This window comes from Eublepharis macularius, chromosome 15 (assembly GCF_028583425.1).
Source record: "Eublepharis macularius isolate TG4126 chromosome 15, MPM_Emac_v1.0, whole genome shotgun sequence".
NCBI lineage: Eukaryota > Metazoa > Chordata > Lepidosauria > Squamata > Eublepharidae > Eublepharis > Eublepharis macularius.
The window spans coordinates 58,495,868-58,522,016 of NC_072804.1; the positions used below are offsets into that span (position 1 = coordinate 58,495,868).

Consider the following 26,149-nt stretch of genomic DNA (forward strand, 5'->3'; position numbering starts at 1 on the left):
ATGGCCACGATCCTGGCTCAGCACCTGGCATCCCGACGTGGTGGTAGCAGCCCCAGCTCTCCTAGACATGCCCACACAGCAACTCAAAGGCCCCACGGTACGGGGGGAGGGGCGAGAGGCTTGGGGACTTGTGGGGGGTGTCACTGCCCGGAGGGGCAGCCTGGGACCTTGGTAGATGCCAACCCGTTTTGTGACTGGCTCTGACTTGCTTTTGGAAACCCAGAAGATCCTCAGCCCTGCCCAGCCTTCAAAGGCAGCGTGCCCTGCATAGGGTGGGGCGGGGGATTCCCTGCATCCCCCCAAAGCCACTGGAAGCAGAAGGGCGTTTCTGCTGGCCCCGGTCTGGGGTGGTGAACAGCTTTGCAGCTGGACTTTTCACCCAGTAGAAGCAGAAACACCGAATGGGGCTGTTGGGAGACAAGGGGGAGGGTGTCAGCCTTTAAGGAGTAGGAGATGTGCAGTGTGCAAATGCATGGGGGTTGGGGGAGGACAGGGCTGTGACGTCTGGACTTCCCCCTCCCCTCCCCTGCCCTCCCGCCTGCGATTTGAGAGTGGTTCCCATGTCTAGCTGGGCCCCACCCCGCTGGATCCGACAATTGTTCCAGGCTTTCTCCCCCCCCCGCCCCCCAGTCTTTCCAGATGATGTCAGGGTGTGATGGGAGGGAACAGCACGGGCAGCAGCAGCAGCTCGGCTCGGCTCTCCTCTCCCTGCTTGCACTCTTGGTTCTTTCCGTCAGCCTCCCCCCCACCCCCCAGCTGCCGCACGAACCCTTTCCACGTCAGGTGGAGGGGTCTCTTCCCCAGAGCCCAGCTCGGCCACTTCCTGACCCGGGGTGAAAGGCAGAGCCGGGCTTTGCGACTCCTAGTTGGGGGGAGTGGGGTCCAGCCAGTTGTGCTGGGGCCCCTTTCCTGCTTACTCCCAGCTTGTGCAGGCATTTGCTTACCCCCCCCCCACCACCACCTGTGCTTGCTGGGGTTTTTTTTTGCTGGGGGGGTTCTGCAGCTGGAAATAGCAGGTCAGTTAGGGGAGGATCCATCTGGCAGAAACCCAAGACTAACTTGTTTGAGTCTGGCCGGTGACTAGGGTGAGGGGGTGGGGGAGCGCCCTTGCAGTAGCACGTGGTGTTTTTGCACCCTGGCCCTCCCCGGCTGGGGGCTCTGGTGGGAGTTGCCTTCAAGTAGCCCTGAACAGGCCGAAGTGGAGCTGCAGTCCTGGGGAAGGGGGTCGTCCTGGGGGTTCCTGCAGTCAGTCTAGAAGTGAGGGGAGGGCAGAAGGAGTCTCTGTGCCAGGGTGGGAGGGGTGGTGCTGCCGAGCTCTGTCTGTTGCGAACAAGTGCAGAAGGAGGGGGCTTTTGAACCAATGGCAAAGTTGGGTGCCTTGCAAGGGGGGAGGGGCTGTCCGTGGGGCGTGTCCGCTCCCCGAGGACGCTCTTGCCTGACGTCTGGAGCAAGCGCTTCCAGGGGTGGGGTGGGTGACGTCCAGAGAGGCTGTTTTCTTGCTGGAGTCCCTCTTTTTCTGGCTGGGGGAGGGGGAGCCTTCCCTTCCAAGCTCTGCCTTCACCGATGTCAGGGCAGTTGGCCAGGCGTCATCCGGACTCGTGGAAAGCAGCCGAAGAGTTAACAGCCCCGGCTCCGGTCCCTCGTAAACATTGTTATTGGCTTGAAGCCCACCCACCCACCCCCCACCGTCCGGCTGGCTGCTTTCAATTAGCTGGTGGGTCCGTGTGTTGGGCGCCCGCTCCTGCCTGCTTTTGTGGGGCTGCGGGGGGCTCCCTGCTCAGTTCGGGCCATGCTCCCCGGCCGCCTTCTCCTGCCACTGCTGGGGCTTGTGCTGGGCTGGAGCCAGCCCCCTGGGGGTGCTCAGAGGGTCAAGCTCCTCTTCACCCCCATGATCTGCCGGGTGCATTGCCGTGGGGGGCATTGCGCCAACCGGTGTGAGCGTGGCAATGCCACTACTCTGTTCAGTGGGGAGAACACCCGCCCGGCTGAGGGGGTTCCCGGATTCCGTGTCTGTGAGTATTGGGGGGGGGGACTTGTGCACAGCTGGGCTCTGGAGGGGGGCATTCTGCTCGGACAGTGCTGGTCAAGGAGGGCATCCCTGGTATGTTGTGGGAGGGAAGGAGCCAGGAGCCCCCTGGGCCTGCAGCTGGCCACGGCTCCGAAGAAGAGAGAGCACCCCACCCTGCCTGTTCTTTCCACCTCTTAGCGGGTTTGGTTGTACCCTTGTGTACCCTGCCTTGCAATTCTGGAACCCTGTGGAAGTGGGGGCAGTAGTTCTGAGACCAACCAAAGGAAGTCCGCAGTCCACACAAGTGTAGTTGACTGGTGGAACTCACTGCCCCAACAAATGCTGATGCCCAGTGGCTTCAGTTGGTTTAAAACAGGGAAGGGTTTACAGTTGGCTGGTAGCCACAGTCACTGCTGCGGGGCTCCAGGAGCTTCTGGCTGGCAACAGTTGGAAACAGGAGGCTGGGCTAAGGGGGTCCTCCTTGGACTGATCCTGCAGGGCAACTCTGGTCTGCATGGACGTTTGCCTCCATGCTGCCGTGTACCCCTCCCATGCCCCTCCCAGCTGGCCTAAGCTCTGGCCTCCTGGCTTTCCCCCAGCACCTTAGCACAGGCGAGGAATTGGTCTGGAAATCTTCTTGCTGACATTTTGCTCTTCTAAATGCCTTTGGTACAGGTGCTTCCCCCCCCCCCCAAGTAGCTTGTGTTGCCTGAGGACAAGGAAGAGTCTGCCCCGCCCCGCCCCGGTCCAGTGGGCCAGATGCTGCAACCTCTGCCCACCTCCCATTGGCCAGAACATGACCCCCTCATGGACCAGACAGGCAGGCTCCCACTAGCTGCAGGGGGTGGCCTGATGTTGGGTCTTACCTGCTGAGGGACTCTTGTCTTGTGCTGCATCTGTGGAGCGCTGACTGTGGGCATCGAGTGCAGGCTGTATGTGCCTGCATGACCGTGTGAAGAGGTTTGGGCCAGGTGTGCATGCCAGCCGATGTTCAACATGACATAAGCTGAAAATGCAGTGGTGGGCATTGTCCTGAGAGCAGAGGGGTTGGGGGCAGAGCACAGCTGGAGGGGGGCAGGTGAATGCTAGGCAATGCAGATCAAGAGAGGAGGGGGCATGCTGGGGTTGGGGGGGCTGGGTGTCTGCTTGCCTCCTCCCCCACCCGCTCAGCGGAAGCTGCTGTGGCTGCCTCCCACACAGCCTAGCTCCCTCCTCCCATAGTCAGGGCTTCCTTCCAGACCCGGATCCAAGCAGAGCTTCCTTGGGGCCATAGTGGAGAACTGTCTGGGTAAACAGCTGGCTGGATCCCTGCCGCAGCCAGATGGGACCAGCCGCCTCAGGCCCACAGCCAGGGGGCTGGGGGTTGTGCGCATGTTGGGTTGGGTTGGGCTGGGCTGGGCTGGGTAGGGGGCCTGGGGAAGCTGCTGCCTGGGCCTCCGCCTCGCTCCACTCCTCCTCCCCCGGCCGGGCTGTGTACTGCTCTTGATGTGCAGAGACCACCTTGCATGGGTGTGCATGGACGGATCCGCTCCTCGGCCCTTTGGTTCCTGGGCTGTCTTCAAGAGGGGGGTGGGAGCTGATGGGGCCCCCCCAAGACTTCCTCATCTGCTGCCCCTGGCCTCCGATGGCCCCCGCGGGAGGTGGCTCTGGCCCATCTGTGAGGCTTTTCCTGTTAGCAGAGCAACAGCTGCCCCCTCTCCTTCCTCGGCAGTTGATGGTACAAGGAAATAAATGAGTTTACAGGAAAGGCTGCGCCGGGAGTGGGCGGGGTGCGGCCGCTTTGTCTCTTCTCCCCGTGGTGCTGGGGCTTGCATTTGCCTGTGCAATGGGAGATTTGCCCGCGCCCTGGTTCCAGATGTTCCGGGAGGGAAGGGCATGCGCTGGCCTTTGCCTTCTTGCTGTCTTCTCCGGGGAAGCGGCCTGACCGTCTGCTCTGAGCAGAAGGCAGAGGGATCCCAGCAGAGGTGGGGCTCTACCTGGGCCCCCACAGTCGGAAGCGGGGAGGGGGGGCTGGCCAGGTGGCCTTGGCTCACATTCAGCTGAACCCCTCTGGAGGCTGTGGAGGGGGGTGGGCTACTCTTCCTTTCTTTCCTCAGAGCTGAGGCCAGTGTTGAACTTTGACAGGAAGAGCCTGCCTGGAAGCCGGCTTGCGCGAGCGTTTGCTGATGAAGGAAAGGCCCTCTGGACATGCCCTGAGGCACTCTTCCCTGCCCCCCCCTTCAGTGCTACACTGCTCCTCGCCTCGTTTTGTGCATATTCTCTTGTAACACCCCCCGCCCCACCCACGTGTACTGGTCTGCAGATACGCCAAGCCTTGCCCAGCTGTGGGAGAGCGGGAGCCTGGCTGCCCGTAGGGGGAGGGGCAACTGGATGCTGACTTGGTGGAGCAGCCACTCCACTTCCCCTCCTGGCACGTCTGGGGGTGGGCAGGAGAGGCCACCCGAAGCAGCAGCCCTCCTCCCCGCCCCTCGCTGATGCAGAGCAGAATCCTCCCTCCTTGAGGTCTCGCCATGGGTGGCGGGCATCCAGGGGGTGCTGCTGGGGGCGAGCTGAGCAGCTGGCATGAAGAGGTGGGCAGCGTGAAAGCAGCGTGCTGCTGCCTGCCCCTGGTTCGGCTGGGCAGAGTCCAGCCGTCCCCTCTGGCTCTGCCTCTGCTTCTCCGCGATGGGCATCAGCTGAGGCAGCTTGGCTTCCATGGGTGGGGGGCTCCCCTCCCCTCCCCTGTCAGCAGCCAGGCTGCTCTGGGCGGAACAGGGTGGGGGGGTGCGCTAAGGGCAGCTTTGTAGGCCGCCGCCTGCTGCTCTGCTCCAGGTTGTGCAGTTTGACCAGGGGCAGGGACTTGGGTGGGTGTGCGGTGCGGCGGCACTTTCTGGCTCTGCAAGGGGAAGACCTTCTCCCTCCTTGGTAGGAACATGCCACCCCCAGAGCTCTGTGTGGTTCTGCGGCATGCGCACCTCTGGGCTGCTTCAGCGCAGGAGATGGTTGTCTCTCCTTTGCCTCTCCTCCCTTTGGGGGGAGCCCTGCAGCCAGCTGGTGTGGGACTCAAGGAGGTGGTCAATAAGTGACCGCTGCTCTGCTGCCGTGTTCTCCCGAGGGAGCGAGCCGTAGACCAGCCAGACCCTTGGCTTCTCAAGGGCCGCCTGGGGCTCTCTCCTAAGCGGTGGGCTTCCACACCGCTTGCTGCCTGATCCCTCCGAGGGGAGTTTGCTGGGCATTGAGCCTCCCGCGGGCAAAGCCATGGCCCAGCCCCCCACCCCTGTCTGTCTGTCCAGCCTGGCCTCTCTTAGAGTGACAGCCCCACCCCCACCCCCTTCATGCCAGCCTCACTGACAGATGCACCCCCACAGCCTCCCTTTCCCCAACAGACGAGGGCGCAGCCAAGCATAACCGAGGCTGTCTGGCCAGTTGAGATTGTGCCTGACGGTGCGTAGCCAGTGGACTCCCCTTTCCCACCGGAGACTTGGCTCCGTCTCCCCTTCCTAGGCCCTGCGCACGGAAGGGTGCTGGGGCTGCAAAGGAGCATGGCTGGTGCCCAGTCCTGCCGCACCAAGATGAGAGGTGGCCCTGGATCCCTGAGGCGTGGCAGGAGGTAATGACTCCCACGTCCCCTGCAGGTGGGTTCAACCTGTCAGTGCCCAGGAGCAGGAGCGCCGCCCCCCCCCCCATGGTGTGGAGGGGAAAGCCGGATGCTTTCCCGTTGCCAAAGGGCAGCTGAGCAGAGATCGCGAGAGCTCCGACCCAGCCGTGCTGTTCTGTGCTAACAGGGGACAGGCTCACCATTCCGCTGTGCACTGTTTGTAGGGCCCATCTGGGGACTTCGTTCACAGCCCCTCTCTCTCTCACGCTGATTACAGAATATAATACAATGCGGTCCTATTCAGCGAATAGTGAAATCAAGACTAGGATTATAGAATTAGCGAACAATGTGAGCCTCAAACTGAGACAAGGCACTACCCTTGCATTTAGCCAAAATACACCAGGGACCCCCCCCCCAACCTTTTTGAGCCTTTGGAATTCCAACACTGGACGGTGGGCACAACTACAAGAGGCAAAACCAACCCCCAAATCCCAGGGAGCGAGGCCATATCTCACTCGAATAGTAACTCTTCGGCATTTCAGGCAGACGCTTTGCTTAACAAGATGCCTTTGACAATGTCCTTACCTACATATTGCCGGTCTTCAGTCATATAGTGAAGAGCCTTGTGATGTGGTGGCAGCTAATGCCAAAGCAACTCCTTTAAAATATGCACAGCCAATCAGGACTCCAGTGGCAGCTCAGAAGCCCTGCTGGGCCCACCTGGCTGCACCCACTTTCTGCAAACATTTGGCAAGCACCAGGGAAGGTGTTCGTGGGTGCCCTGATGCCCACTGGCACCATGCTGGAGAACTCTGCTAAAAACAATAAAGAAAGTGGATTACAAGAGAAAGGCAATGCAGTAAAAGGAAGGTGATACAAACAATAAATACGGCCATAGACTACAATCCTGTCCCCTTAGAGATGCAACCTGCTGAGCCCTTCCATTTCACTACAGCTTTTAATCTTTTAAAAATGCCTTCCTGAGCATTTCAGCTTTGCACATGCTGTGGAATCCTAGAAGTGTGGGCCCCTTCCTGACCTCAGCCCAGGCAGTTCTACAATTTGCAGACCACCCCTAAGAATGCACATGAATGTCTTCGACATTTGCAGAGTGGTGCATTCAAAAAACTTTTCTCAGATGAGCGAGCTGTTGGAGTGGAGTATAGTGAAAGTCCAAGGCCACATCCCATGCCCTCCCGTTGATTGCTCCCACTTTAAAATGAGTTTGTGAAGTGTGCTTGCATCTGGTCACATTCACGGTCCTAGAGGCTGCTGGTTGGTAGCTGCCCTTGGTTTGTGTGCAGAACATGCTGGGATGCCGAGTTCCAATTCAGTTGCAGAGGCTGTGGGAAGTACAGTTCCCATCAGTCAGGGCATGAAGTCATGTCAGACTGGAAAGAGGCATTCACAGGGAAGAGGGGGGTGTCAAGCAGGGCCTCGCTGAAGGCCTCCTGCTCGCTCAACGGCTGTTTCTCCCTCCCCTTGGGAAAGGTGTGACTTGTGGAGGGAGGAGGGAAACCTGCACAGGTGTGTCTTCTGGGAGCATTCCGCTGGGTGCTTGCGAACACTCACTGGATCTCTTCAGGGTTCAGAGATGGTTCTCAAAAATGCAAATAGTTTTGACTTGAGCACAGGGGTATTTTTCAGTCCAATGACCTGGTTTGGTACATGTTGGAAGTGAGTTGCTGTGTGAATCTGTCATAGAAAATCACCCAAAGGGCTGGCGCCTGAATCGGGGTACATTTTTATAGCTCTCGATGGGGTTATTGTACACGGCATCCTATTTTGGAGAGGGCAGGGAGGGGTCTCTTTCTGCTTCATCTTGAAAATTAAATGTCTGGGATGCAAGCTGACCTTTCCGGCACCTGCAGCTGTTCTCTCCCGAAAGGTGCTGTGGTGGTGGGGCTCTTGTCCCGGAGTGGGCAAGAAAGAGAAGCCAAAACTGGATTTTGGTTTCATGCTCTCCACCCCAGCCTTACAAGAGGAGACTTGATTTCCTGAAGTGCTTGCAAGCCTCCTGGAAGTTTGAGGTTAGCTTACAAGGTGGGGTGCCAGTTTTAGAAGACAGTGGGGTGCCCCCCAGCTGGTGACCCTGCAGTTCTGTCCGTCTCCAAATACGGTGGACCACGCTGACTGTTCTTCTCTGTCCTGCAGTCTTATGTCCACTCATCTGCCAAAATGGTGGGGTCTGTCTGAAGAAGGACAAGTGTCTCTGTCCCCCTAGCTGGACAGGCAAGTTTTGCCACCTCCCAGCTCAGCCTCATTCCCAGATCCAGGCCCCAGCCCGCCGAGGAGCTGAGGTGGATTCTCCCCTTGAGAGGGCAGCACAGCCAGCCACCAAGTCCATGTACACCCTGCCAATTGCCAACCATCGACAGGAACGTGACGGTAAGGGGGCGGGGCCCTGGGAGGTAACTGCCAGGTGTTCATGGAAGGGGGGGCAATGTGTGGGGCTCCTTGGTGCCAGCAGTGTGCTGCTGTGGCACAGGCGGCCAAGGCTATGCCAGTATGTGCTGCCTGAAGAACGACTGCCTTGTTCCTTCCTGCCCTGGCAAGGCCTGCTTTGGGGTGTGATGCTCCGTTTGGGGCGCTGCCAAGTGAGAAGGGAGCTGGGAGAGGGACAAAGGCCCTGGAAGTGAAATTGTTTCCAGAGGGATGAAGAAGAGGCATGTTGACTGCTCCTATTTCAAGAGAGGTGATAAAAGCGGGCCAAATTCTGTCCTCGAATGAGGAGTCAGGCCACCAAGCCGCTGGGGGAGGGCTGACATGGAAAAGAGGTCGATTAAACATGAAGCAGAATAGCCAACGGGGAAAGCAGTGTGGTGCAGTGGTTAGCGTGTTGGACTAGTCTCTGGGGGACGCAGGTTCAAATCCCTGCTCTGCCGTGGCAGCTACCTGGTGACCCATCACTCTCAGCCTAGCCTTCCTAAAGGGGGGAGGTTGTGAGGAAAAAATGGTGGCGTGTAAGCCTCGGTCGGCAAAGGAGGGAGGAAATCTCTTGGTAGTCTGGTTGGCTGACTGAGGCCTCCATCAGTGGAGGCAGCAGACTCAGAGAGGCTGGGGAAGGCCAACTCCTCCCCCTGGGCTTGTGATCTTTGTGGGGGAATCAGGCTGCCTACGGCTGGGAAGATGGACTCAAAGGGCCCTCCCTGGCCCAATCCACCCAGGAAATATTCTGTTTGCTGAGTGCGGGGCGGGGGGGGGCCATTCAGGTGTCCAGAAACAATCTCTGTCCCAGTTTTGATCAGGCATCTGATGAAGAGAACTTGATTCTCGAAAGCTTATGCTATAATAAAATTGGTTAGTCTTAAAGGTGCTACTGGACTCTTTTTGATTTTGCTACTACAGACTAACACGGCTAACTCCTCTGGATCTATGTCCTCAGAGGGGCATCAAGCTGGTAGGCAGACCGTGGAGTTTATATCCCTGGTCTTGGGATGCTCTTCCCACCGCTATTGTATGCTTGTAGATCAGTGGAGGGGCGTTGGATCAGGCAGAGGGCAAAAGCCCACCAGCTGCCTCCTGCCCTCTTCCCCTGCCCCAGGCATGCGTCAAGTCCTGTGGTGATCTGTGTCCTCCCCAGGTGTGGCCTCAATGGTGAATGTCCATGTCGAGCACCCCCCTGAGGCATCGGTCACCATCCACCAGGTGGAGCGGGTGCAAGACGAGGACCTGCCTGGAGACAGCAATTCCCTCCCGCTCTCCCGCCCTGCACTCTACAGCGTTCTGGCGCAGAGCAGCTCTCGAGACCCGGGGGGCTACAGCGAGGACTCTGGGTTTGGCTACTGCTTCAGACACTTGCGTGGAGGAGAGGTATGGGAAGGGCTTGTTTCGCATGTGCACTCGCTTGCTGGCACCCCCAGAGGAAGAACCTCCGTCTTGGGGTGGGGGTGGGGGACTTCTGGTTCACAGTCGACCTTCCCTTCTGATGTGGCCGCCACCTGCGGCTGGTCACGTAGAAACGTGCTGGAATCTGTAAGGGGGAGTTTTGCAGCCTGGTTGGCCCTTCCCCAACTGTCTGCCTCGGAAGGGCCATAAAGGAAGCTGCGACAGAAACCTTGCTCTGCAAAGAGATGGGGGGGGCTGTTCTTTTACTCTACACTTTGGCTGGCCAATGCCCCAGGGGCTTCAGGTCAGGGCTGTTTGCAGGCCAGTGGCCTCTACGCTCCCATGACATCAGAATTGCCAGGGAATGTTGGCCAGATGGGCAGCAGGAGCGTCTCTGGGTGCCCCACTCACCCCAGGCTCCTCAAGCCAGGTAAGGCGGGAGCAGCTGCTGCCCGACCACTGGCGATTCTTCCTAGGGGAGAATGTTGCCTGAGCCAGCCTTTGATGGCCCCCCCCCCCGCTTGCTTACAGCTCCGAGGAGGGGGCTGGGAAGGGAAGAGGGAGGCGCCTTTGGACAAGGCGGACCGGCAGGGGCATCAGGCAGTTTCTGTGCCAGCAGAGCTTGAAATTCACATCAAGGTGACTGGCAGGGAGGGCAACACAGCTGGCCTCTGGCAGGCAGGTGGCAGGGGGTTACTCCCAGGGCACTGTTTCCACAGTGAGTAGATGTGCATTTCCTTCCAAGACATTCAAAAAGAGCCATTTCCAACCCCATCTCTATGCTCTCGGCACGCATGCAAAAGCAGCCCTGTGCGCGTAGGCAAGCAAAGGAGAGCACGCAGAAGACGGTAGCTGGTAGTGGGTCATGTGTGAGTTTGTGGCCGAGGGACTAGAGCTGGTCTGTGGTGCACTTGCCTTGTGGCTTGTGGGGGTGTTCCCCATTTGCCTTGGGCAGGGATCTCAGCGAAATGGCCCTTGTGTGTGCTCAGAGGCCCCTGTGCTTTGCCGTGCAGCTGTAACCAGACACGGGGGGGGGGGGGTGTGCTGCTTGCTAGCAGGCATTTCTGGGTTGGGAGTGCCTTTCTGCTGACCCCTCCCCGCCTCTCCCTTTCAGTGCAGTGCCCCCCTGCCTGGTCTGCGCACCCGGGAGATCTGCTGCCGTGGGGCTGGCCTTGCCTGGGGTGTCCATGACTGCCAGCCATGTGCCGCGGGTGACGGAGGTAGGGGTGTTCGGTGGCGAACGGCCCCTCCTGCTTTCGGTGGGTGCCATCGTGGGCAGGCGTGTGTGCCTCTTTCTGTCAGTTGCTTGCCCTGCACGTGTATGGGAGAGTGGGGGGGCAAGCATCACCCCCCAGGGCAGGAAAATAGGTGCACGGAGTTCTGTATGTTTGCTTGTGTGGGATAGCCCCTGACGCTCTGGGAGGGGGGGGGGATTGCTACTTGCCCCCAGTTCCTCTCTTGCTTTGCTGCTGCAAGTTTTCCCCCGTGGCCGTGGATTTGCCACAGCCAGCTCTGCTATGGAGTGGACAGTATTTATGCCAAGAGGCTTGGGCGGGGGGCGGGGGGGGGGCGAGAGATGAAAGAGAAAATTGGCCATCCCTTTAGTTTTACAATCCACCTAGTTCAAAATACTGGGGGAGGGGCTCTCCATGCCGAGAAGAGGGCTGCAGAGGTGGTCTTGATCCCCTTTTCTCTCCCCCCAGGGGACAGCAGTTCAGTTGGAAGGAATGAGGTGGCCTGCCCCAAGGGCTTCCGTCGGCAAAATGGCTCCTGTATTGGTGAGTGGGACAGCCCAGCAGAGGCCGGCTGCACCTCAGGCTACTAGTGAACAGGTTGATCTGCTTGGCCCTCCCGTTCCTTGGGGCTGAAGTAGAACCTTGAGCTGCAGACACGCACCCTAACCCACCCACCCCACCCTCTAGGGCAGGCACAAAGGCTTTTGAGGCATCCGCTTTTGTCCCCTTCCCCCATGTGTGTCTTCTGTGCCCTCCCTCCTTTTGGCTGTCCACCCCACCCCGCAGACGTTGATGAATGCCAGGAGAGACTCTATTGCCGAAACGGGGACTGCACCAACACCCGAGGCAGCTTCACCTGTGTGTGCCATGAGGGCTACATCCTTGACTCTTCCCGCAGCAGCTGCATCTGTGAGTTGGACATTTGCAAGGCGGGACAGGGACTGAGATGACTGGGCCTGCTTGCCCCCCTCTGAGGCAGGGCCATGTCTGTTGTGGAAACCCCCCCCACACACACACACACACTTCCCCATAGCAGCCCGGAGTGGCTTCCTCCAGCCCTGCACCAGGTGGTGCCCACCCAGGCAGGGCCAGTGGTGCCCCTGCTCTCTGCTTGTGCCAGGGACTCGGAAATGAGCTTCTTTGACACCAGACCCAAGGTGAAGCTGTGGCAGAATTAGGTGTTCGGGTGGCAGGGAGGCTTACGCTGGGCAGGCTGGCTGGCTTTTCTTCTTCCTCATCAGATAACCGTGTCCTGAACTGTGACTGGTGTGCCAAATGCGGGGGGAGGGAGGTGTGAAGGGTTCCAGCAGCAGCAGCAGCGAGTCTTAGCCGAGGCTGAATTGCCAAGATAGCAAACCAGCCCTTGGCAGTGAACCTGCTTGACGTTTTCTGACTGCATGAAATGTACAATTGAATAGTGATGAAACGGGGGGGGGGGGGGGAGAAATGGATCCTTATTAAAGAGTTGTGCTTGATTACCCAGAACCAGATGCCTTATGTAACTGCCTGCTCAAGCTGAATAGGGTTTTGCATGCTTACATTTGAAGAATGGTTGAAATCAGTGGATTTTAGCCCTGAGCTGACATAATGTCGAAAACATGCGTTCTCTAGTCCTGTTTGTACAGCGAATTCTGATTCAAGTACAGGAATGCCCCACCCCCACCCCCCACACAAAGGCCCAAGTCACAAACAGCCCCCCCCCCCCCCACACACACACACAGGGTGCGGAATGGCTCCTCCGCTTCAGCGCTGGCAGTGGGGGAGAGGCAAGGGGGGGGGGGCTGGAGGGAAGGGAAGGTCAGGAAACGCCCTCCGAGGGACACTAAGGGAGAGGGCAGTGAGCCCGGCTGGGGCGTTTCTTGGACTGGCCCCCTCTCCCCGCCTTGGTCAGTCCTTCTTGAAAGAATGGGAAAACCCCAAAAGCCCCAAAACGTGACCTGGTTCTGGACCCTTCAGGCCACACTACCTGGGGTTCGTAATGAGTTGGGGCCTGGGGCCTCTCAGTCCCGTGGCAGCTGCTGGGAATGGCTTTTTGAAATAAAGGAAACACTGAAACGGCTCTGAACGCCCGCTGTGGTGGGAGGAAGGGTGCCTGCCCCCCCCCCTCCCAGCAGCTTCCCTGTGCTGGAATGGGGCGGGCGGGGGAGGGCTTATTTCCCTGTTTCTGCTGCTTCAGGCAGGGAGTTCTGCATTCCTTCCCTGCATCTCCATTTTTGAGCCCGCTTTGGGCTCTCCTTAATTTTTTTAAAAAGCAGCTGCCAGGATCCTGAGTTGTAGAAATGATAGATGGGGCCATCAATGGGCGGGGAGGGGGCAGGGGGAGACAGGGCAGGCCCCTGGAGCCAGCTCTGCCCCTTCCTTCCCGACCCCACCCCTCTTTGCTTCCTGCTCCACAGCCCACCATGTCATCTCAGAGGCGAAAGGTCCCTGCTTCCGGGTGCTGCGAGAGGGGGGGTGCTCCCTGCCAATCCTCCGCAACATCACCAAGCAGATCTGCTGCTGCAGCCGGGTGGGCAAGGCCTGGGGGCATAGCTGTGAAAGCTGCCCGCCTTTCGGCTCAGGTGAGGCTCTGCCCAAAGGTGTGCAGAGGAGGGGGGTGAGAGTGTGAGAGGGAGGGAGGCTGAGCGTGCTTCCCCTGCGAGGGAAGAGTCCCAGCAGTGCTGCCCCCGAGCTCCTGTTGGTTGCCTTTATCCATGTTGGTGCCAGCTCAGCCTGGGCGGCGTGGGGAGCGAGGGCTTTGGGGGAGGGTGCAGGATCAAAGGCTGCACCTTGACTCTCTTGACAGACGGATTCAAGGAGATCTGCCCAGCTGGCCCTGGTTACCACTACTCTGCCTCTGACCTCCGCTATGACACGCGCTTCCTGGGCCAGGACCTGCCCCGGGTGCCCGTCAGCCACCAGCCAGGCGGGCGGCAGGCTGTGGGGAGGCTGCCACCAACAACCACAGCACCTGCCATCCGTATGTCCTCAGAGGGAGCGCGACAGCGCCTCCTCCTTGACCGGATGCGGCTCTAAGAACAGCCCTATCCACCCCTCGGTGCCAGGTTGGGCGGGGGCTCCTCCACCCACCGGCCCTTCTCTGACCCCGATGCAGCTTTGTCCTTGTGCAGTTGGGCATGGAAGCTGGGGAAGGGGCTAGTCTTCTCCCTGCTTTCAGGGGGGCCGATGGGGAGTGACCTGGCTGGAAAAGCAGCAGCAGTCCTGTGGCAGGTGGGAGCAGAGCCGATGCGCTGGCAAAGGGCTGCCCCGCGTCCCATCTGGCAAACAGAGAAGGAAGCTGTGGCCCCTCCTTACGCCGGCCCTGTCTCCTCTGCAGAGCGCTGGAGCCCGCCCCCCACAGTCTTGCTGGAGCACCAACCTCCTTGGGCTGTGCCCACTCAGTCCCCTGGGCCTGAAGCAGCTCCCCCAGGTACAGCCAAGTGTGGGTCGCTGCAGGTGGGGTCCTGTGTCGTTTGGAAGCCAGTTCTGGTGGGGGTGGGTTGGGGTGCCGCAGAGAAAAGAAGAGGCAGCTGACCCTCTGCACTCTTCCTCCAGAGCCTGAGCGAGGGGTTTGTGCACGGCACCCCCCGGTCTGTGGTCCGGGACGCTGCATTCCCCGCCAGGGTGGCTACACGTGCGTGTGTGACCGTGGGTACTGGCTGAGCCCGCAGGGCACCCACTGCATTGGTGAGTGGGTCTGTAGGCGAGAGAGGGGTGGGGGAGCTTGAAGGATGCCGTTGTTAGACATGCGCAAGCAAAGGAGGAAGTGGGGGGAAGAGGCCCCAGGAGAGAGCACGTGGCCTGCCTGGGCTCCGCGGCCAGGTCCGGGTGTTTCTCGTGGCTTTAATCCCAAGGTGGATGGAAAGGTAATCTGCATACAGACAGGGCCTCTTCCCTGTTCCTGTCTGCCACTGGGCTTGGAGACAGAAAGTGGGTTTGAGGTGAAACAGGGGCGGGGCGGGGCGGGGGGGCTCTTTGACCAGCCTGGCCTGTCTTTCTCCAGCCTGGGGGGGGGCGGCTTTCTTCCCATGTAAGGCAAGACATTGGAGAAGGGGTTCTCTTCTCTCCCTTGTGCCCCACCCAGATGTGGATGAGTGTCGACGGAGCCCCCGCCCTTGTGCCAACGGGCACTGTGAGAATTCTTGGGGCAGCTACAGCTGCAGGTGCCACGCTGGCTACCGGGCTGACCCTTCTGGAACGGGGTGCCAGGGTGAGTTCCGTTGGGGTGTTGGGGAGAGCCAGGGGCTTTCCTGGGAAGGAGGAGGGCCTGGGCCCCTCCCCCTGACTCCCTAGCACTTCTGCCTCCCCCGTAGACATTGACGAGTGTGCCAGAACACCCCCTCCCTGTGCCAACGGGCACTGCCACAACACCCTTGGCTCTTACCGCTGTGCCTGTCTTCCCGGCTACCGTCCTGACCTGGCTGGCTCCGAGTGCCAAGGTAATGGGATGGAAGCAAGATCTTTGGGGTCTCAGCAGAGGGCAGAGAGAGAGAGAGACGTGGGCAAGCGGGAGTGGGTGGTGGTGGGCAGCAAGGGGAGGCCGGCTTTTTAGGGGAGTCCTTCACATAGCACCCGATAACTTCAAGACGTTCACTGCCACAAAAAGTTGTGGCTTTCAAAGGGAGGCCAAAGGCAGGTCGGTGGAGGCAGATGGGCCGGTTGATGGGTGTGTACCACGATGGCTAAGTGGAACCTGCGCGTCCAGAGGCAGGCTTCATGTGGTGAGAGGGGCTGTTGTCATCTTGTTCTGCTTGAAGCCTCAAGGCCAACAGGTGGGTGACTGGAGGAAATAAGCGCTGGTCCGCAAGGACCCTGTCTGGTCCAGTCCACCTGGGCTGCTCTGTTGGCTGCTGCCAAGGAGAAGCAACCCCCCCCCTTGCCCGCCCCCCGCCCCCCCATGCAGGAGACCGAAGGAAGGTCTGGCACCGCTTTCAGAACTGCTGGTGCTCCCCCTCTATGTTTGTGAGTTTCAAAGGAGGCATTTTATCTGAATTTGAGTGAGCACATTTTTTAAAGAATTGCAGTCCACATCAGACACCTGGCAGACAACATCCCCACTTCAGTTACGTCCAGACTGTCACAAAAACTGCAGCCCATCACAGTGTGGGTGTGACTGTTGGTGCCCCCCCCTGCCCTTGAAACGGGAAGAAGCCAAAAGGAATCTTTGGTTGGGATGAAAGCCACTCCTGCCAGGCACTGCTCCTTTCTTGCTCTGTCCTCAGACCTCGATGAGTGCTCCCAGAGCCCGTCACCCTGTGCTCACGGGCGCTGCGAAAACGTACTCGGCTCTTACCGCTGTGCCTGCCCGACTGGCTACCAGGCTGGCCCCACTGGCACCGAGTGCCTGGGTAAGAGGCCGCGGCAGCTCCCTCTCTCGGCACAGCCTTCCTGCAGCCTCCCTACCCTGGATAGGTTGCCCCTGGCCCACCCTCTGAGGCGCTGATCAGTCTGGAGGTGGCCGTCAAGCAGGGGTTGCCTTTGAACATGGGCAGAGTGCCCCTGCCCTGTGATGAGGGGCAGGCCTTCCAGTGGGACCGTGGATCTTCCTTTGCTGTGAGGAATGGCTTGGGGGCCTCAGCACAGAGCGGGTTGCCTGGTGGGAGGCAGAGGAGAACACACGGGCTCTGTGGTTTTCCAGATGTGGACGAATGCCAGGGGAGCCCCCTCATCTGCCAGCCAGGCCATTGTGAGAATGTACCTGGGGGCTACCGCTGCACCTGCCCCATTGGCTACCAGCCCGGCCCCCTGGGAACCCTTTGCGTGGGTAAGATTCCCAACGAGGGGGGATCTGTGGGGAGGAGCTGGCATGGAGACCTGGGTGGGAGAAAGAATCCTCCTAGAATCCTAGAAGGGTTAGAAGGAACTTCCCGTGGGTCTGCTGTCCCTGCTGGATTTCATTTGTGCCCAAGAGCTCGACTGCAGTACTGGGGCTCAGTCCTTGGCCATGGAAAAAAAGAAGAGAGCCCTTCTGGCCGTGTGCCAAGCTTGGGGCCTTCTCCAGTCATTAATCAAATAATCTGGGGGCATGGAGTGGAACTTCCAGGCCATAGGGCAGGACATCTCGGCCGGCCAGCCAGTATGTCTTGGGGAGCACTTTCTTTGCCCCCCTACAGATATAGATGAATGCCAGCAAGAACCCCCACCCTGTGGCTCTGGGCGCTGTGAGAATGTGCCCGGTGGGTATCGCTGCCTCTGCCCCACCGGATTCCGAGCTAGCCTGACGGAGGACCAATGCCTGGGTGAGAGAGGCTGGTGGGAAAGCATTTGGGGAGTGGGCTTCCAAGAGACAGCGGGGGCGGATTCTGGCTATCACTGGTCATCTGTGCTTGTCCTTGCAGACATTGATGAGTGCTCAGGGCGGTCACCCTGCGGCCCCCATGGGCATTGCTCCAATACCGAGGGCTCATTCCACTGCCAGTGTGAGCAAGGATATCGGTTGGAGGGCAGAGGTGGCCCCTGCACAGGTGAGTGCCTGGAGACCAGGGAGGAGGGTGTGGAACTGAAGGGTGGGCTTTGGTCCCCTTGGCCTTAGTAGTAGCCATTTGAGTCTTTTCTTGTGGCCCCTTTGGTAGCAGCTCTGTGGGTCACGGAAGTTTCAGTCATTCGTAAACAGTGAAGCTCCAAATGGGGGAGCTCTCCCTTCTTGTCCGCCTTGGACAGGGACAGAAGCCATGCTTCTGTCTCTGCACTGCAAAAGAGGGTTTGGTTCTCTTCCCTCTCTCCAAGTAGGGAAGGGACAGAAACACTGCTTTTAATCTCTGCATTTTGAAAAGGAAAAGAGAAACGTCTGGTTTCTCTCATTTTCTCTGCAGCACAAGCTGACAGCTTGAGATGGGGAGAAGTGAAGAAAAAGCAGGCTTTTTAAAACCCAAATTTGTGCATCTGAGCAAGTTCAGGGAGCAGCAAAGTTTCCAAGATGGGAGATCAGTAGAACCCAACTTTCAGCTGGGAGTCAACTCCAGGTTTCCCCTCCCACCCAAATCTTTGCTGGGTATCAGCAGGAGATCAGAAGTTGATTCTCAGATAATCTCTCATCAGCTTTGAGGCGGCTTCTGGGGGCATTGTGCAGGGGGTTGGACTAGATGACCCTAGAGGTCCCTTCCAACCCTATGATTCTTGATTCTCACTGCTGCAGGTAGCTTGTCCCTATAAAGACATGCGAACAGGCTGAGAACAGCCAAGGAGCCCATCAGTTCATTGTCTGGCAAACAGGAAGGGAGGTGAACTGGCAGGGGTGCAATCATCGCCAGTCCTCTCCTCCACTACTCATCCTTTAGTAGGCTAGAGAAGATAAGAACATCAGAGAAGCCACCTTGGATCAGCCCAATGGCCCCTCCAGCCCAACGCTCTCTGTCACACAGTGGCCAAAAAAAACCCCCAGGTGTCCTCAGGAGGTCTGCCAGTGGGGAAGGGACATTAGAAGCCCTCCCACTGATTCCCCCCCCCCAAACACCAAGAATACAGAGCATCCCTGCCCTGGACAGAGAGTTCCATCTATACTTTGTGGCCAATAGCCACTGAGGGACCTCTGCTCTGTATGTTGATCCAATCCCTCTTGAAGCTTTCTATGCTTGGAGCTGCCACCACCTCCTGAGGCAGTGAATTCCATGTGTTAATCACCCTTTGGAATCCCTGGGAAGAGGCTGGCGTTGGAGTTAGAAATTCCATACTCCTCTGATCTCTGGGGAGGGCGGCATAGGTGCAGAATGGAGCCCATGGAGGAAAGACTGGGCTGGCTGTAGACCGGGGCTTCCCTCCGCCCACCCCGCCCCCCGCCCCCAAGACGTGGCTCTTCCTTGCGTCAGGCACGGCTGCCTGCATTCGGATCAAGGGCGTGGTGAGGCCAGGCTCTGGCTCTGGCCGTGGACGTCCCACGTCACCCTTTTTCAGTGGGAGGCAGGCTGGCCCCCTCCGGCCTTCAGTGGCCTTCTGTGCAGCTTCTCTGACTCAGCCCAGTGACTCCCCCCCCCTCCTCCTCTTTTCCCTCCCTGCTCCCCCAGATATTAACGAATGCTTGGAGGGGGACTTCTGCTTCCCACGGGGGGAGTGCCTCAACGCAGAAGGCTCCTACACCTGCCTGTGTGCCCAAGGCTTTGCCACAGCCCCGAGCGGGGCCTCTTGTGTAGGTAAGGGGCTCCAGAACTCTCCAGCTGGGGACCGCCAGGCCCTTCTATAGGCTACACGTCGTGGAGTGGGGAGGGCCGGATGCATGGCTAGAGAGGCGCTTCCGGATCACCTCTGGGTGCCTGTCGCGGGTGCTGCGCTGTGTCAGCTGCCTTCTCTCCATGTGGGTGTGTCCCTGCTCCTTGCCCACAGATATTGACGAATGCCAGAGCAGCACCATATGCACTGGTGGGCGGTGTGCGAACACAGAGGGCTCCTTCCATTGCTACTGCCCGCCTGGCACCCGGAGCAGTCCTGGCAAGGCCTCCTGTGATGGTGAGACGCCAGACATGGCCGACGGGTGATGTGATTGCTGGCCAGTTGGGGGATGGGAACACTGGGATGCAGGCCCCAGGACATGGGCAGTCCACAGCAGGACTAGTGCCAGGTTCTGGCTGTGTGTGTCCATGCCTGGGGTTGTCCCTAGGGAGGGCCCTCTGGGAGCCTCTCCCTCCTGGGGCTCGAGCAAGCCACCCTGCCACAGACCTGTGGTGGCCTGGCTCTCACCGATCCGCACAAGACCCGGTTCGCAGCATTCCTCCCCTGTTCTGGCAGAGGTGGCTGCTGAACACGAGGGGGCCAGTGATGAGCCCAGCAGAAGTCCCTCTCCGGGAGGAGCTCATGTTCCCTGCTGCTTCGGGTAGAGGTGGGCATGCTGCCAGCCCCCAGCCAGCCCACCCTGGGCAGCGCAGCTCAGTTGCCTTGTCTCTGGGATTCCCGCTCTCTCCCTCTCTTCTTCTTCCCCCCATTGCAGATATTGATGAATGCAAGGAGTATGGGGCGGCCCTCTGTGGAGGACAGCGCTGCGAGAACTCTGCTGGTTCTTACCGCTGTGTGGCAGAGTGCCAGTGGGGCTACCGAGTCAGTGCCACAGGGGATTGTGTGGGTGAGCGCCACTCTGCCGAGCGCCAAGGGGACCGAGGTCTCAGCTGATCTTTTGGCTGGGCCTGGGCCTCCCTCTGCATGGGGGGTTGCACTTCCCCCAGCGCCAGACAGGGCTTGGTCCCCCTTCTGTGCCTGCAGAGCGGGCTCAGGCGGAGCGCTTATTCCCTAAGCGGTGACGGGGAAACCTCAACGTCTGCCTGACAAGAGTGTTTGTGGGGTCTGCTTTCAGATGTTGATGAATGCCGGGAGTACGGGGCACGAGTGTGTGCAGACAAGCGTTGTGAGAACACTCCTGGGTCCTACCGGTGTGTGGCCAGCTGCCAGTCGGGGTACCAAGCCACTGCTACTGGGGACTGTGTGGGTGAGTTAGGGGAGGGTTGTCTGGGCTGGGGAGGGGAAATGAGGCAGACCCTGCGGGGCGGAAACTGCGTGGGCAGAAGCTGAGCTTGCTTCTCTGCCTTGCAGATGTGGACGAGTGCAGGAATGCCTCACTGTGTGGGGCTCACGCTGTTTGCCACAATCTGCCAGGCTCCTTCCAGTGCATCTGTGACCAAGGTTACGAAAGTGCCAGGGACGGCCAGCATTGCCTGGGTACGTAGGGCCGGGAAGTGCATCCTGACTGGGTGTGTGGAGGGTGCCCCCACTGCCGTGGCACTGGCTGGAGGGGGTGCCACCCGCAGAAGGAGGGGAGGGCGCTGCTCTGGGGCCTGTGGTTGCAAGCAGTCTGCTGCCCCTGCCTCTCCTCACAGATGTGAATGAGTGTGAGACGCTGCAGGGTGTGTGTGGGGCAGCCCCGTGTGAGAACGTGGAGGGCTCCTTCCTCTGCATTTGCCCTGGGGCTGTTGAGGAGTTTGATCCAATGACAGGACGCTGCATTCGTCCGCCTGGAGCCGCCGGTGAGAGTGAGGGGAAGCCCCTGGCCAGAAAGGGCTTGTAATGCAAGTGGGAGGGAAGGCCCCCCCCCACCCTTGATGTTAAGGAATGGGCTAGAGATACCCCCAAAATTTCTCTGGGTCTCCAATGAGCAGATTGGCCCCTGGGAGTATTTCCTCCTTCCAACCAAGTCTGTGTCTTCCAGCGCGGCCCCCGTCCTTCCCCAGGCGCCCAGAGGCTTCTGTCCCTGACTCCCACCTCTCTGGGGGCAGTGATGGCGTCCGACGGGAGTGCTACTATGACCCCAATGCAGCACAGGCTTGTGAGAACGTCCTGGCATGGAATGCAACCCGCCAGGAGTGCTGTTGCAGTCTTGGCCACGGCTGGGGCCTTGACTGCCGCATCCAGGAGTGCCCACCCCCAGGGACAGGTGAGATGCTTCACAGGGAACAGCGTGTCCAGCCCGAAGCATATGGGGTGGGGGGCTTTGTGCCTGGACTGCCCCAGAGCACCTGGGCCTGGATGAATGGAAGCTGAAGGCTGGTGATCGCTAAGGATAAGCTGCGAGGGGCCTGGGAGGGGAAGCTGCTAACGCTCTGCTGCTTCCCCCTAGCCGAGTTCCGGACCTTGTGCCCTCACGGGAGTGGCTACGCTGCTGCCACAGGCCCCGGCAGTGCCTCTGCCCTCACAGGTGGGGATCATCGGCTCTGTGCTGCTCGGGGCTTTGAGCATCCCCCTCCTCCAGGGGGGGGGAGTCCCCGGAGGAGGAGGAGGAGGAGGAGGTGACATTGTGCAAGCCAGGAGCCAGGACTCCTGGGTTCCTTTTGGGCATTAAGAGAAAAATGGGCTCTTGGGCAGTCAGGTGGGGCTTGGGCACTGCCTCCGGGGGCTCCTTCTAAGCCCCCCTCTCCTCCGGCACAGATGTGGACGAGTGCTCCCTCTTCAGCACCCAGGTATGCAAGGGTGGGGTCTGCGTGAACAAGGTGCCTGGCTACTCCTGCTACTGCCCCAGCGGCTACTACTACGAGACCCAACACCTGGAGTGCATTGGTGAGCCTCCTGCCCCCTTGTGCAGCCAGCTTCCCTGGGGCCACTGGGGCCCAGGACTCGGCATTGGTGGTTTGGGGGCCCCAATGAAGCCTGAGGAGCCCCCTCTGCTGCCACCCACCTTTCCTCCACAGGCTGATTCCCTTCTCCCCCTCCCCAGATAACGATGAGTGCCTTGACGAGGAGGCAGAGCCGTGCGTGGGGGGGCACTGCATCAACACCATTGGCTCTTACTACTGCTCCTGTGCCCCGCCACTGGTCCTGGATCCCTCCCAGCGCCGCTGTGTGGCCAACAACAGTCAAGGGGCAGGTGAGTGAGGACGAGGCCGGGGGGGGGTCTCCTTCCTTCATTCCAAGCGGGGCTGGTCCCCCCCCCCTCATATGCATGAGATTATGGACTTGGGGGGATGGAGACAGAGGCAGGGACTTGAGAAACTCTGCCGCCTCTCTCAGGAGGGTCTGCTGTTGGTTCGTTCCTAATCAGGCCCAGGAGAGCACAGGGCTCATAGGTGCCGCTCTTTCCCACACCTGCCTCCTCCTGGCAGGAGCTTTGTATGCTGAGCAGGTTGTCAGGATGCAGGTCTCCCTGCCAGCCCCCCTGCGCCTGTCTGCCAGGCAGCCCGTGGGATGGCAGAAGTCCGCCCTTCAGTATCCACTCTTCATGCCCCACCCAGCGTCCCCTGGCAATGGAGCCCAAGAAGAAGTGGTGCCTGCCATGAGGGAGGGCTGCTGGTCCACCCAGAAAGCTGGATGGGATGCCCAGAGGAATCGGAGAAGAGCGCCCAGGGTTTTGCTGCCCTGTTCTGCTCATATGGCTCATTTTTTCCCTGAACTGAATGGAAAAGCCTGGCCTCTTTACCCTTCCGTTCCAAGGGAGATGCTCCTTTCTCTTTTTTCCTGGAGGGGCTTCCTGGGGGGGGGGGGCGTGTCCCTATGTGTAGCATGAGCCTGGGATTTTCTCTGATGCCTTCTTGCACTTGCTCCCACAGATGCAAACCTAGGCATGTGCTGGCAGGAAGTGGGGCCGGACTTGGTGTGCAGCCGCCCTCGCCTCGATCGCCGTGTGACCTACACGGAGTGTTGTTGCCTTTATGGGGAAGCCTGGAGCATGGATTGCGCCCTGTGCCCGGCCCGTGACTCAGGTAAGCACCCCTCCCCAGTTTGTCTAGGGGCAAAAGTTCTGGGCAGCCCGTTGGGCCCCAGAAGTCGGAGAGTTAAGGGGGGAGGAGGAGCTTGTTTTTCCCAAAGGAACCGTAAAGGCACCAGACGCCCTTGTGCGCTGCACCGGTCCCCCCCCCCCCCACACACACACACACCCACACCCCCTCTCTGCGGGAAGGAGGACTGCTGTGGAAGTGCCAAGCCGGGGGGGATCCCTCCATAATCCGTTTGGATAATACAAGGGGGCTGGGTGTACGCTTGGAATCCACCGCAATTCTTACATCTGAGCGCCCAGCGTGTGGCAGAGTTCCTGTTCTTCATTAGAGGCTGGGAAAGAGTTGCTGTGACCCACCCCCTGCTTGTCCCTCTCCAGAGGACTTTGAGGCCCTGTGCAACGTCCTTCGCCCCCCCAGCTATGGGCCAGTGCATCCCGGAGGCCTGGGGCTGCCCTTCGAGTATGGGGGCAGTGACTTCATGCCCTATGGACCAGAGATATTTGCGCCTCCGGCCGGGCCAGCTCCACGGCTTCCTGACTATGACCCCTACCCCCGAGACTCACTCTACGGCCCCTCCCCCTATGAGGCTGCCAGTGACTCTGAGGACCCGCCCTATGGTGACCTGCGGCCTGAGGGCTTGCCTGAGCCCCCACACGGAGGATACCGGGCCCGCAGCCCCCCGCAGCCCGAATGGCACTACCCATTGCGTCACAGCAGCAGCAGCAGCACCCGGACTTCCTACTCTGAGCGGCCAGGCCGAGCCAGTGAAGACTACCGTGAGTAGTGGAGATTGGCACTGGGACCGACGGGTGGGGGAGGGGGACGGGGCAATTGCAAGGTGGTGGGGGGGGTGCATGGGCCCTTGCCACGAGGCCCATAGACTGGAGGTGTCAGGAGAGTGGGGAAAGTCTACTTGACTCTGGCAGGGCCAAGGAGAGGAGGTGGAGCCACCCTTGCCCATCTCCCCCTCCAGGCCATTCAGAGGGCTTTGGGGGACCCCCAGCGGAAGAATGTGGCATCCTGAGTGGCTGTGAAAATGGGCGCTGTGTCCGGGTCGCCGACGGGTTCACCTGCGCCTGCCATGAGGGCTACCGCCTTGACCCCACCCGCGTGGCCTGCCTTGGTGAGAACTGTTTCCCATGCCTGCTCCTTTGAGTTGTGGTGGCCCCCACCATGGAGGGGCTTGGATGGAGGCGGGGCGGGGGAAAGGGTCCTTCCTCAATGGCTAGTAGCCATACCGACTAGAGGGAGCCTCTCAGGCCAGCACGGGAAGGCCTGGCCTTCGGGCCATGTGCCGGACCTGTGGGGCAGCTGGCTAGCCGCACTGGGGAACGCAGTGCTGGGCTAGATGGCCCCTTGCTAGCTGGCTCCCACAGGCCCTTTTCTGTTCTCTCCCTCCCGGTCAGCTTGTTTGTTCTGCATGCTGGCCTTGGCCTTTGAGCCAGCCCTCGGTCCAGTCTGGCCATCTGGCCTTTGCATCTCTGTGGGCCCCTTGGCCTTGTCCAGGCTGTGTTGCCTCCGCAGGCCCCTGGGGCTGAGCTTGACGCTGCTCACTGGATGTTTCCCTTCCCTGGAAGACCCGCCCAGCTGCTGACAGCCTCTCTCCCCTTTCCTCCAGATATTGATGAGTGTGTCGAGGTGGAGGGACTCTGCCCAGGCAGTGAATGCTTCAACGTGGACGGCTTCTACCACTGTTTGTGCCCACGTGGCACAGTTGGGCAGCCCCCCCATTGTGTCCCAGCCCCCCGCAGTCAAGGCTGAGCTGAGAATGAAAGCCAAGTATTTATTGCCTTATGGACTGGGGGGGGGAGATGGGGGGAGAACCGCTGCATAGCCTGTTCCCCCAAAGCATGTGGCCCAATGTGCATTGTCCCTCTCCCCCACCCAGAATTGCCCTCAGAAGCAATCCATATTCTCTAGGAAGATTCACTGAAGCCTGCAAGGGACAGTGTCCTGTCTGCTCCTGGGGACTTGGGTGGGGGGATCTTCTCTGCACTCCCCAAACTGTGCCCCTGTTCACAGCAGCAGTGAGAGACTGGAAGAAGTTCCAAACCAAAATGAAGTATCAGGAGAACTTCTCTGTCAAACTCAGCTGCATGGGTAGACGTTCATTCACACCAGCCGAGTGGCCCGTCGCTCTTCCCCCTTGCTGCCCAAGGCTGGATCCATGTGTATCTGCAGTCAAAAACAAAAGCCACCCCATCTTCTGCTTTCTGGAGCTGGAAGCCAGGTTATCTCCATGGCCTGCTTTGTGACTCCCAGCCCTCAGGGCAGATGGGAAATACGGCTCCATGCCTTCCTCTGGCCTTTGTAACATGCCCCTGGCACAGCACGTGCCATCACTGGTGGGGTGGAGAGCTGCTCTGCCAGCTGCCTTTCCTCTCTGTCACTGCAATTAGAAGCCCAGACCTCTGCTTGCTTTTGCCCAAAGAATACGTTGCCCACTTGCTTGGTGGCATGGGAGAGGGGGACAGTAACAAGGGCTTTTGCAATCCCACGGCCTCCAGCCAGTGCCCAAGAGCTTGGAGCTTCAGTGAGGAAATGCCTTCCTCAGCAGGCCCAGAGGGTGCAAGTCTGCCAAAGCTGATGGCAGAAATTAGCCTTTGCAGTCTTCCATGCCCTCCACAGGCAGGTGGGTGCGAGAACAAGATTTCTGATCCAGTTCTGCTGCTGCCCAGTTGGGCAGCTGACTTTTCTGGAAGGGGATCCACAACCACAGACTGCGGAAGAAAGTCACAGTCGTAGCTGGTACTAGGAAACTGGGTTGGGGAGAGAGTGCGTTACTTTCTGCCACACTCTCGTGCCTGACTCTGTGGCTGCACACCTGCCTCCTGGCCTCTTCTGCTCCCCCACCCAGGCAAAGTCCCCATTTCTCCAGCAAGTGCCTAGTCATTTCAGAGATATAACCCTCACCCCTGGCCTGCCCCATATGCATGGGGCCTCAACTCCTGCCTGTGAGGATGTTCCAGGCCCCTCACAGCCACATACTGCTGTTACTGGAACAATAAAGGTCTTCTGTAAAATACTCTGGTGTTTGAGAAGTGGTGAGGGGCTGGGGGTGGATTGCTGTCCCCAAGCCCAGCAGGGTCCTCAAAAGAGCGAAACTGACCACTTGCTAGCAGCCAGCCCCTCGGAAACGGCTGATTAGAGGTCCAGCTTGTTTCCTCCCCCCCCCCCGCCACCCCCACCCCCCCCCCCGCTAAGTGATTGCAGAGACTTCTGTAGTTAAACTTTTGGAAACCCAAGAAATGGAGAATTCAGCCTGGATCTCCTCCGCCAAGTGCCTTACATAAATACTTTAAGTCGTCCTGCACTATATTAAATTGCACATGAGAAACACCAAAAGGTACTCCATCTTGTACCATGTTCCAGTCCACAGCGTTGATTCCCCACTATG

The 26,149-nt window shown here is 59.5% G+C and overlaps 1 protein-coding gene across 3 annotated transcripts; it reads left to right on the forward strand.

Annotated features, from left to right (window-relative positions):
- Positions 1-25,777, forward strand: LTBP4 (latent transforming growth factor beta binding protein 4). 3 transcript variants are annotated; one of them, XM_054999055.1, is made up of 30 exons: positions 1-97; positions 7,740-7,973; positions 9,169-9,398; positions 10,528-10,633; positions 11,117-11,191; positions 11,435-11,557; positions 13,045-13,209; positions 13,434-13,607; positions 13,965-14,057; positions 14,183-14,314; positions 14,712-14,837; positions 14,941-15,066; positions 15,850-15,975; positions 16,266-16,391; positions 16,741-16,866; positions 16,966-17,091; positions 18,628-18,753; positions 18,944-19,066; positions 19,545-19,676; positions 19,905-20,036; positions 20,141-20,266; positions 20,425-20,571; positions 20,754-20,978; positions 21,162-21,239; positions 21,470-21,598; positions 21,756-21,905; positions 22,585-22,737; positions 23,130-23,528; positions 23,726-23,875; positions 24,371-25,777. In XM_054999055.1, exons 1-30 carry the CDS (start codon positions 1-3, stop codon positions 24,511-24,513), a joined length of 4,398 nt encoding a protein of 1,465 aa, XP_054855030.1. In that variant the 3' UTR covers positions 24,514-25,777. The 3 variants fall into 3 exon arrangements, with proteins under 3 accessions (XP_054855030.1, XP_054855028.1, XP_054855027.1); XM_054999053.1 differs by lacking the exon at positions 1-97 and adding an exon at positions 1,514-1,714; XM_054999052.1 differs by lacking the exon at positions 1-97 and adding an exon at positions 1,686-2,012.
- Positions 25,778-26,149: the final 372 nt, after the last annotated feature.